This window comes from Mastomys coucha, unplaced genomic scaffold (genome assembly GCF_008632895.1).
Source record: "Mastomys coucha isolate ucsf_1 unplaced genomic scaffold, UCSF_Mcou_1 pScaffold20, whole genome shotgun sequence".
Classification (NCBI taxonomy): domain Eukaryota; kingdom Metazoa; phylum Chordata; class Mammalia; order Rodentia; family Muridae; genus Mastomys; species Mastomys coucha.
In genome coordinates, this window is record NW_022196903.1 from 62557117 (window position 1) to 62569843 (window position 12727).

At 37.8% G+C, this 12727-nt stretch overlaps 2 gene segments (V, D, J or C); one reads left to right on the forward strand and one right to left on the reverse strand.

The window, feature by feature from the left end:
• Window positions 1-431: 431 nt before the first annotated feature.
• On the forward strand, window positions 432-952 carry LOC116099875. The segment is given in 2 exon segments: window positions 432-509; window positions 633-952. Coding segments are annotated over 2 exon segments (375 nt in total).
• Window positions 953-8896: 7944 nt separating this feature from the next.
• On the reverse strand, window positions 8897-9491 carry LOC116099031. The segment is given in 2 exon segments: window positions 8897-9222; window positions 9324-9491. Coding segments are annotated over 2 exon segments (360 nt in total).
• Window positions 9492-12727: the final 3236 nt, after the last annotated feature.

A 12727-nucleotide genomic window follows, 5' to 3' on the forward strand; every position in this document is an offset into this window, starting at 1 on the left:
ACTATTCTCAACACAAAAGCACTTCACAAGATAAAATAGTGTTTTATTAACCCATAAGAGTTATTTCATTGAGTTCAAGTTTCAATATTCCCTTCTCTACTGTGTATTTCCAGACAGCAAGTTTATTTTACATTACTCCAGTATATTTTTGAAACATATTATTCAAGATAGATCTTATATATTTTAGAAATTTTCAAATAACCTCCAAAATGCCTGGTATAATTTTAAAACATTAAAAAGAAATGCATTTTCTGGAGACTTATGTGTGGTCTACCTTGGGCATCTGGGGACACTGGGCTTATGCTAAATACTTAGATGAGTAAGCTTTGCAACTGTATCCAGCAATAAAATAAATGTTTCCCAGGTGATTTGCATGCACTCACTGCACAGCTTTGGGAGCTTCTTCATATACCAGTTACACCCTGTGCAGGTGTCATTGCAGTCAGGTCTCAACATGGACATGAGTGTCCCTATTCAATTCCTTGGGATCTTGATTCTCTGGCTTCCTGGTAAAAAAATAAATAAAATGAGAATTTCACTATTACCCTGTGATAAGTGTTGACTGGCATTTGGGGGATGTCCTCTCTTAATGTGCTTAACTATATGGATATTTACTATGTTTCCATTCCTAGGTTCCAGATGTGACATCCAGATGACTCAGTCTCCATCATCCCTGTCTGCATCTCTGGGAGACAGAGTCACCATCAGTTGCACAGCAAGTGAGAACATTAACAATTATTTGGCCTGGTATCAGGAGAAAACAGATGGAACTGTTAAACTCCTGATTTATTACACATCAAGTCTACAATCTGGGATCCCATCAAGGTTCAGCGGCAGTGGATCTGGGACAGATTATTCTCTTACCATCAGTGGCCTGGAGCCTGAAGATATTGCAACTTACTATTGTCAGCAAGGTTATACCCCTCCCACAATGATACAAGTCATAACATAAACCCCCATGGAAGCAGCGTGAAAAGCTGAACTGCACCAGCTGCTTCTTCTCATGAGTCTGAAACTGATTTTCAGATGTCATGGGAATTTTTTTAAAGTCCATAGAGAGTCATTTGTTTTTGTAGAAAAGGCTAAGATGTCCTTTCTGTCCTCTATCTTCCTTCCTCTTTATTTCTAGAAATACAGAGTACTAATATCTTTTCTGCCTTTACAGAGGACATAGCCATTCCCTTTGAGGAGTCTGAGTTGTAGCACTACTTGGGATGTATACAGAACAGGGAAAGCAACTGTGCACATTCCTAGCCCTGTACTTACTTAAACACAGAAAATTAGCTTCCAAGTACAAGTACTTATTTTATTTATTTTTATTGGTTATTGAATTCATTGATATTTCAAACATTATCCTCCTTCCCAGTTTTTCCTCCACAATCCCCCAGCCCCCTTGCCTCTATGAATATGCTCTCCAACCCACCCACTATAACCTCAGGCCCTAGCATTCCCCTCCATTGGGTCATTGTGGAGGGTCATTGACCCTCCACAGGCCTATGGGTCTCCCCTCCCAATGATGGTTTCTGGTGTGGTGTTAAGTTACTAGTATGAGAGCTCTCTCTAATGTGGGCATTTAGGCATTTAATTCTATAAACTTGTATTTTAGAATGCCTTTATGGTGTCCAATAGTTTTGGATATTTTGCTATGTATTCAGTTTGATTCAATTTTTGAAAGTCTTCCTTTTTTTTAAATTCTTGTCTTGACCAATTTTTGTATTTAGGAGTGAGTTATTAAGTTTGCATCATGTGTTTGTAAATATCCAGTTGTTTCTGTGTGTGTGTGTGTGTGTTTTGTGTATGTGTGTGTGCATGTATATTTTTATGATACTAAGCACCAAATTCTGGCATTGCAGTGCGCACATGTTGATGATATATATAAAATCCCTTTCTATCTGACCATACATAAGTAATACAAACCATTATTCTATAGAAAATGGCCAAAGATTTTTCTATTTTATTTTGCTCTGTGTTGTTCTTTTATTCAATTTTATGTCATTTAAGTACCCTGTTATGTTTCCTTAAATCATCATTGTATCAATGTTTTATAAAAGGACTTATTTTATGAAATCTGTACCACAGAAGTGCCTTTAACTGAGATATATGGTATAATAATAAAATAATAAATAAAGAAATCATTTTTGTATTCCCAGCATGACATAAGTCACTTTTCCTTAGCATAAATCATGAAGTAACCACTGAAGGAATGAATAAAACTGCTGATTGAATAATGTGTAATACAGAAGAACAATTTCCAATATCCCCTTGTGAAATCAAAGTTTTAACAGTACATAAAGAAGGAAATTCTTGAGGAAGCCCATCATCAAAAGCCTGCAGGTTTGCTAATTATAGCAAAATCATTAATACAATGAGAGCTATGCTAGTCACCACAGCTACACATCAAAGTTCCATGAAACTAGACAAACGTGCTCCAAAATAAATGTTCTTATTGTCATATCTTCATATATGTAGTAAATGGGGCAAAGGGGCATTAAGGAGAGCTTCTCACAGAACATAGAGGAAAAAATGTATAACCAAGAAGAGTTAAATTAAAGTAAAAAGGGGAAACAGCTTAGAAATCTTAGAAGTTGATTAAAAGGGGGGGACAGAAGTGATGGCTCAGCAGTTAAGAGTACTGTCTGCTCTTGCAAAGGACCTGAGGTTAGTTCTCTGAACTCATAGCTCACAACCTACCACCACATGGATTCCTAGAGATCTGATGGCTTCTTATGACTTCCTTGGGGACCAGCATGCAAGTCATCATACATGGATGATGGAAAAACAACTTTGAACTATAAAATTAAATAAATACATCTTGAGAAACAAAGAAACTAGATAGAACAAAGAAGCTGAAAAAATATCAAGAAAAAAGTGAGAAACAGCTTTCAACTCAGTCAATAGCTCTATTGGTGGGATCAATGGAAAGATGAAGAGTAGACACTGGCAGGCTTATGTCCAACAATCTGCTTAGCCTCTCCACTTCCATTCCAGTGGCATGCTGTCTACAGGGTTATTAATCTGAGTCCAGCAAATGACTCAGATTTTGCTGCTTCCTATCTAATATGGACTACTGCACTGCTGGGCAAAATCTCAAAGCATTATAATCCTAAGGCAGATTTCCAGGTCCTTTAAGACAAACTATTCCAGTATAGATTTTTATAACTGAATTTTGAACCTCTCTCCCATGCATTGGAGAATTCAGGTAAGATATGAAAGTTAAAATATTGGGGTCACCACCCAAAACCTAAAAGATTTCAGTTAAAAGACTGGAGAAGAATCCAATCCCCAATTTTAAAAATATTTTTCCATATTTTTATAATTATTCTTTTAAATATATTTAATATTGTTTTTAATTTTTATTTTTACCTTTTAGAAAGATTTAAATATCATATTAAAGCTTACAGTCTCACAAATGAAATTCAAAAATATTTGCAGGCATAAGAGAACACGTGTAAAATGAATGAAGGTAGAAGGATACCGTGTTCTTTCTCTGCCTCCCTGGGGGCTTTCAACATAGCACCTAGCTCTTGAGTCTTCATTTGGTAAATTGAACATTTGGGATTTTGTTTTTAAAATAACATTTGGGGCAGGATATTAGTTGGCCTTTCCTTCACTCTCTGGCCCCTGAATTTCATTGAGACAGAACAAATTTTAGGTAGAAAATTTTATGGGTATGTTGGTGTCCTTAACCCTTCACTTGGGCCCTGCCTGGTTATAGGAGGAAGCCTCTTTAGGTTTCATGTTTCCACTGTTAAGACATCCCAGTTAAGGTCATCTTCAATGATTCTTGAGGACTTCCCCCAACACAGATCTCTAAGACTTCCTAAATATTCACCCTAGTCCCCACTACCACCCAGGCAGCAGGAAATTTCTATTCATTCTCCTGGTCCTCTGAGCTTCTCTCTTGTCTCTCTTGCCACCTGATCTTGCCTTTCTATTACTCTCCAGCTCCTCTCTCATCGAGATCCCTCCTTCCCTCTGCCTCCTATAACTATTTTGTTTTCTCCTCCTTGCTTGGGCCTCTTTTTCTTGTTTAAATTCTTTGGGTCTTTGGGTGTGGCATGTATATTCTGTACCTTATGACTAATATCCACTTATCAGTGAGTAATATCAAGCATGACCTTTTTGGGTCTGAATTTCCTCACTCAGAATGGTATTTTTCATTCTATCCATTTGCCTGCAAAATCCATGATGTCCTTGTTTAATAGCTCAGTAGTATTCTATTCTGTAAATTAAGCACATTATCTGTACTTATGCCTTGTTTGAGGGATATCTGAATTGTTTCCATTTTCTGGCTATTACCAATAAAGCTGCTATGAAAGTAGGGGAATATGTGTCCTTGTGATATGGTAAAACATGTTCTGGGTATGTGTCAAGGAGCAGTATAGCAGGATCTTCAGATAGAACTATTTCCAACTTTAAGAGAAACCAACAGATTGATTTATAGTGTAGTTGTACAATTTTGAAACTCCACCAGCAAAGGAGGAGTGTTCCACTTTCTCCACATCCTCACCAGTATGTGCTGTCCTTTGAGTTTTTTGATTTTTGTTTTTTTATCTTAGCCATTCTGATTGATATCTAGTGGAATCTCAAGGTCCTTTGATTTTCATTTCCCTGATGAGTAAAGATGTAGAGCACTTCTTTTCTCAGTCATCCAAGATAGCTCTTTTTGAGATTTTGTTTACATCTATATCCCATATCATGGGTAAACATCAATCTCTGACATTATTAAAGATACTATGTTATGCTTGCTGATTGGAACCTAGCATAAATGTTCTTTGAGAAGCTGTAGTCTGAAGTGGACTGAAACAAATCTAGATGCCCCAGTTAAACTTTGGACAGAGTTCGGGGACACTTACAGTACAATTAGAGGTATAATTGAAGGCACTGAAGGTGATGGGAACCCCACAGGAATACCAAAAATGTCAATTAATCTAGATACCTGAGAATTCTCAGAGCCTAAGCCATCAACCAGAGAACATATACAAGCTGGAAGGAGGAACCATAGTACTTATATACCAGAAATATAGCTGAGGATCCATGGCTACCTTTTCTGGCTTCAGTGGTAGGGATGCATTGGAAGAGAAGACATTGATGGAACACACTTCCAGAAATTCTACTATTAGCCTAAACTGACAAGCAATGTGTGCCCACTTGCACAGCAGTGGTTCTGCTGTTGTATAATGAAATACTTCATTACTGGGCTTGATAATCACTCCAGAGGACTGTACATTAAACATGGTCAAAAACACCTACCGTAGGTTCCTTCTGGGACACACCCATCCAAAGTGCACAAAGCCTTGCCCCCTGAGCTCCAGTGTACAGCCAAAGACTATGGCTGCTTTACAAACATATGTGGATATTAGGAACATCTAACTGAGGCCCCTTCCTTCAATTTTCTTCCTGCCAAGACCCTCTGGGGCATGCTAAACTACACTGAGCTGAGTGCTATCCCTTGTGATCCATTGTCTAGCTCATAGGACTCTATGCCTTCCTGATGCATAGTAGCACCAGAAACATCCAGGGTAAACAATTTCCCATCAACCCCCTGCTTGCCAAGTTTCCCTAAATCATATCCAACAGTGATAAACCCCATCCATTCTCTGTGCTCCATTTTCTGGCTCACATATCTACCTGCATCTCCTATGTCCTGCCAGTACCAGAGCCAAGCAGATGACTAAAAGCCAGAATGAAAACACACTTAAGTACAGCCATGGTAGTATGGCACCATCAGAATCCAGCAGTCCTATAATAGAAATCCCTAGACATCCTAATACAGTCGAACCATAAAAAAGCCATCATAAATACAATTTCATAAAGATGATAGAGGCCTTTAAAGAGGAAATGAATGAGTCATTTAAAGAAATACATAAAAACACAAACAGGTGAAGAAAATGAATAAAACTGTTTATGACCTAAAATGGAAATCGAAGCAATAATGAAAACACAAACTAAGGGAATCCTTGATTTGGAAAACCTAAGTAAGTGAACAGGAATTATAGACACAAGAATCACCACAGATACAACAGATGGAGAGAATCCCAGGTGTAAAATATGTACTTGAAGAAATTGATACATCAGTCAAAGAAAATGTTAATCCTGGCTGCAGGACCACAGACATGTCCTCATGGTAGCATGGGCCCAGATATCATGATGGCCTTATGTGGAAGCACAGGCCACTCATATATCAGTATGTCTCATTGCAGCAGCACAGCTCTTAAACATCTACATGGCTTCAGGTAGCAGCCCATACTATGGATGTAAGTATGGTATTTGGTGGGAACTTAGAGCATCAACATAGGAAGAGATTCTGGCTGCATCAGGACTATGGACTCAGACATGCTCCTCAGTAGTAACCTGGGCAAGGACATCACCATGTCCTTAAGTGACAACACGGGCTACTCAGGTCAGTTTAGCCTTTGGTTTTAGCATAGCCCCTGGCATCAGCACAGCCCCTGACATCAACATGGTCTCAGACAGCAGGACAGACTACTAACATCTGAATGGCCTTTGGTAGCAAAATGGAGCACAGACATCAGCATGGATCCCTACTTTGGTATGGACAAAGGACCATACATGCTCCTTAATGGCAGTCTAGGCCCAGACATCACCAATGGTCTCAAGTGGTTATGCAGAATCATTATATCTTCCTATTCTTAACTATCATTGCATCTCCAATTCCTCCTCTCTCTACAGTTTATGAAATGCTCAGCTTCTCTTTCTCTCCCCATTCTCCATCATGTCCAACACATCGTAATGGTACACAGTATGGGGCGGCAGAAGGTGATTGGGTGTCTTTCTTCCAGCTGGCATGGGTACCACACAGACCTGATTAATGCATTTTAATTGTTCTTTTAAAGATCAAATGTTCTCTATCATAAAACTGGCATATGAAAATAAATGAACATATAAAAAAATCAGTGCTGATATTAAAGACCCCTCCTTACCTAGCTTGTGGAGAACTAGAATTTTCCTTGGTGTCTCAGCTAAGTCAATTCTTTTGTAATTTATTTCAGTATTTTCATGAGTTCAACTTGGTGTCAAATGTTTCTCTCTACATGACAACATAGTATATTATAATATTGGACTTCATATTTGAGAGAGTTACTTTAGGCATCTTCAAACAGTGATTTATATTTTATGGATAAGAAATAGTCCAGGCTATACCTATTAACCTATAATCCTAGTGATCAATAACTAAGGTACCAAATATATTATTTCATTCATCATCCAGTTTCTCTTCCCTGACAAACTTTTCAGGTGTTGTATTCCATAGTTATTTTCTTTTAGTTTTGTTGGGAGATAACTTTCTTCCTTTTTTCTAGGATGTAGTTTCCTTCCTTGTATTGGAGTTTTCCATTTATTATCCATTCAAGGGCTGGATATGTGGAAAGATATTGTGTAAATTTGATTTTGTCATGGAATACCTTGGTATTTCCTTCTATGATAATTGATTTGTGTTTTAAGGAAATGGAAAGATTTAACAGACTTCCATGTAATCAATGTCATTCTTCCTTTTCTTATCACAATATAAATTAGTAAGAATCCCTGGTTTGTTAAAAAATCTTCGTTAATTCTCTCACTATCAGTACTTCCAATATTATATCCCCCCACATCCTGTTTTCTGTAATCTTCTCAATTACAGCCCTGCTACATGACATGGAACTATTATTCATTTGTATAAATGTTCATGGGCTTAGGGTAGGAGATAGAAATTCTCTGTTTCAGAAAACAAAGAATATGAAGACCCAAGCCTTCTATTTCTTGGACATATCTATAAAGAGTATGGGGTAGGCAGATATGTTTGAATAAGTACTAAAATTGATATTATAACCCCCTACTTCTAATATCAACTTTCTAGAAAGAGAGTTTAGCATTAGTTCTGTCTTAGTCAGGGTTTCTATTCCTGCACAAAAATCATGACCAAAAAGCAATTTGGGGAGGAAAGGGTTTATTGAGCTTACACTTCCACACTGCTGTTTTTCACCAGAGGAAGTCAGGACTGGAACTCAAGCAGGTCAGGAAGCAGGAGCTGATGCAGAGGCCATGGAGGGATGTTCCTTGCTGGCTTGCTCAGCCTGCTCTCTTATAGAGCCCCAGACCTCCAGCCCAGGGATGGCACCACTCACAATGAGCCTTCCCACCTTGATCACTAAATGAGAAAATGGCCCACAGCTGGATCTCATGGATACACTTCCCCAACTGAAACTTCCTTCTCTGTGATAACTCCAGCTTGTGTCAAGTTGACACACAAAACTATCCAGGACAAGTTCCCTCTGCATTGCCATGGTAAAATAATTGACAAGAAAAACTTTAAAAAGTATAGGTATATTTTGGCCCAGATTTGTAGTCTTCAGGAAATAATGAGAAGAAAGGTATTTGGAGTCACGTCATGTACACAATAGTGGGTCTTTAAACAACAATTAAGTTTGCAATAGCCAGAAACAATATTTACCAAAGGGTATGTCTGCATTGAACTACTTTTCTCAACTTGGATAAACACAACTAATGTTTCTAAAATCTGTTATAATAATATCCAAAATGATGACAACTATATGAAAGGCATGCTTTAGGAGACATCACACCACAAACCATTAAGGTACTATTATCCAGATACCAGTCACATGAATTAAAATAGTCTTTCTGGAAGTATAATTAGAAGGCCTTTTGTACTGTACATATTCTAGGGATAGCAGCTAGGATTACCCAAACAAAAGATCAACTTATCTTATGTAAATTATGAGACATTTTGTAACAAGTTAGAATCAGACAGGATACACTGACAAATATTATAAATCCTCCCAAAGAACTTCAAAGCCCATGAGAGTATTTTAACGAAATATAAACAGGTGCAGGAGCAGCTGAGGCAGCTCAGACTTATTCTGCTGAACTACTGGGACGTTTGTGTTATGACTTATATCACTGTGAGAGGATAACTTAGAGCCTGTTGACAGTAGTAAGTGGCAATATCTTCAGGCTGCAAGCTGCTGATGGTTAATGTGAACTCTGTTCCAGATCCACTGCCACTGAATCTTGATGGGACTCCTGTGTGCAAGTTGGAAGCCTTATAGATCAATAGTTTAGGAAGATTCCCTGGTTTCTGCTGGTACCAGCCTAACCAAATATTAATGCTCTGACTGGCATGGCAAGTGATGGTAACTCTGTCTCCAAGAGATGCAGACAGACTGGATGGAGACTGGTTCATATGGATGTCACATCTCACACCTGAGGTGGGAAGCATACAAATACACAGTGTTATCATATGGTAAGTTAAGTTTCACAAAACTCCAGACTAACATACTGTTTTCCACTTCTTCCACACTTGCCTGTAAAACAGAACAGGAGCAGACCCAGGAACTCAGCAAGAACCCTCATGTTGATGCTCTATCCTCACTGAATGTGACTTTCTGCTACTGTCATCAACACCCACTGAAGAAATCTTAGAGGTTGGCTGTGCTCTGGCCACATGCAAATCAACAGGGGTATGCATGACTAGAGCCACCTGCAGTATTAGCTGGGCTCATCTTATGGACTCAACATAAGCACAAGAACACAACCTAGTCCACAGAGTGAGTTCCAGGACAGCCAATCCTATACAGAGAAACCCTGTCTCGAAAAAGCAAAAAAAAAAAAAAAAAAAAAAAAAAAAAAAAAAAAAAAAAAAAAAAAAAAAAAAAAAAAGAAATCCAAGGCAGGGAGAAACAGAGCATGTCTGCCCTTAGATAAATTTGGGGGAATAATAGTTCTGTGTTGTTTTTATCATTCCCTGCTATTCTTTATCCTCTTTCTGGAGTACATTTCTATTAAGGATAATGAGTGACCTCCTGAAATAATCCCAGACATTAAAGAAGCCTTATATACTCATGTATATTTTAAAAGAAAATTCTAAATTTTACCATAAAAATTTGAAGTTAAATAACATTGTACACCAAAATTAACCAGAGGTGAAGTTCATAGAACTCAATGGACTTCTGTATAGGTAGAAAAAAAGATACCAGAGCTTTGTATTAGATTTTATACTTTCAAATGCACTTTATATACGTGTTGATCACCTAAATGTAAAAGAATTTTGAAAACATTTAGCTTTTCACCCTAATTTATAAATTATGTCCATTTCACTTCTTTTGTTTTGACTAATGATATGATAGTTCAAGCATATATTTACTCTTTACTCTGATACCAAAATGCTCTTGAAGTGAACATGAAGAACACTTAAAATTATTGTTGAGTCATGACTCTATGGAAGAATGAGTCTTTTATCTTCACCTAAGTAATTTGTGTTCATTTATTTGTTGGTATTCTACCATGTTACATTAATCAAAACCATCCAATATAGGAATCTGTATAGATTCCTAAATCTCCTTTTTTGATCAGTGTTCATTGTCCATATTTCATGGTAGTCTATAGATGTTTCATGATATTACTGCTATCATTCTGCCCACTCTTCAAATAATTTATCATTTCAAAACTCCATATTCACTCCCTAAGAAATGTTCATTTTAGTCTCAAATGTTCTATGTTGACTGCCATATTCTATTTTTGTGGCTGAATTTACATCAGTGGAATGGATGTGAAAGATGCACATCTGGACATTTTAGAGGAAGTAACTAAGGTGTGCCTACATATGTGTAATGATGTTGAATGCTCAAGATGAGTTACCAAGAGATTTGATGTAAGGACATGATTCTTTTTCATGAAGGTTCTAAGACAGAAGCTCCCTCAGAGTAATAAGCAGCCAAAGGCCCTCTCTTTATATGTATTTAACCTACTAGCTCCTTAGTTTACTTACATTTCCTGCTTTTGTGACAAAAGCAACATAAAAGTTTATTCTGGCTCACAATCCAAGAACACAGTTTACAGGCTAAAGAAGGGATAAGAGTTCTGGTTGCTTTTCTAGAGGATATATATTTAATTATCTGCACTGACATGGAGGCTTGCATACTGTGTAATGTAGGACTAATTAATCTGATATTCTTTTCTCAACCTTGAATGCATCAACCCCACATATGGTATATGTAGGCAAAAGTCCTGAACACATAATTTTTAAAAGAAAAGTTTATCATTGCCATGAAGTTACATGTACAGGAATTTGCAGATGCTGGTCTACACTCAAGATGCAGAGCGTAAAACAATGAGGAAACTTAACTCTCGGCTGGTTTACTCCGTTGTTTAGAACTCTGCCTAAGGAATATTAATATACATAAGCAAATCACTAGTGAGAAGGAGAATCATAAACTCTACCCCTCCTTGAGAATCTATAAGTAGTTAATGATTGCTAGAAGTAATAGAAGTCATAATCTTCTGTGGTATTTTTATTGGTAAAGTATTCAAGCTTAAGTAAATAAGTTACTGACATATGCTTACAGGAAACCATAACTAAAGGTTCTGGGCTCTAAGTAAAGAAAGGAGAAAGACACAGAAATGGGAAACCTGTCTGGAAGACAAAACAGAATATCACTCTGGTAGTAGAAGAGTAAGGGAAAAATAGAAAATAATGGAAGAGAATATTTCTCTCTCTCTCTCTCTCTTTCTCTCTCTCTCTGTGTGTGTGTGTATGCATGAGTGAGCTTGCATACATGAGTGGGTGGGAAGAGAGAGAGAGAGAGAGAGAGAGAGAGAGAGAGAGAGAGAGAGAGAGAGAGAGAGAGAGAGAGAGAAAGGTGGCCACATACATTCCTCAGTGCAGGTATGGATCCCAGAAGTTAACTTTCCATCTTGTATTAGGGCAAGAAGCCCATTACTCCTGCTGCTGTGCTGGGTGTTTTTACTCTATTTTAATTGCCCTGAAAGTTTCCAGTGATTCTTCTCTATTTCCTTCTCATTTCTCCTTAGAGATACCCAGATGAGCATTGCTATATTCAGGTTTTTAAGTGGGTTCTGTGGATAAAATTAATCAATCTCAGTTCACTTGACAGGTTTAATTATATGTCAAACCTCCAGGCTTGGCATGTATATATTTTTATTGAGTCCTGGAAATCCTAGATATTTGGTAATAAATTGCCATTGGGAGGGTTGTGTATATAATGAACACAAATCAGAAAGCCTCTTTTAAAACCAGAGCTTATCTTTTCCTCAATATAATGTGCCAGCTGTTTTCAGATAGAACTCCGATATTTAGCCAAGGCCAGCAAAGACATAGTCCTGGTCTCAGGTATTCTGTGGCTTAAAACACAGGTAAGAGATTGGATCTTTATAATTGTGCCATCAAGAATCTTGGTAGAGCCAGACAGTGGTGGTACATGCCTTTAATCTCAGCACTTAGAAGGCAGAGGCAGGCAGGCGGATTTCTGAGTTCGAGGCCAGCCTGGTCTACAGAGTGGGTTCCAGGACAGCCAGGGCTGCACAGAGAAACCCTGTCTCGGAAAAAAAAAAAAAAAAAGAAGGCAGAGGCAGGCAGATTTCTGAGTTGGAGGCCAGCCTGACCTACTGAGTGAGTTCTAGGCCAGCCAGGGCTAAAAGAGAAACCCTGTCTCAAAAAAATTGAAAAACCAAAACCAAACTAAAACAAAGCAAAACAAACAAACAAAACTAGCAAACAACACCCCCACCCAAAACAAAACCAGAATAACAAAAAAGAATCTGGCTGGTCATAAGCAAACAGTGTCTCTTAGATTTACACTAGTGGTTCCTAGAAGGGCCCTTTCTACCTGAGTGAAAAGAGCTTTCTCTTCCATGTGATATAAAATGTGGGCTCTTTGTCCATCAGTGGTTATGTTGTTTTCACAGTAGA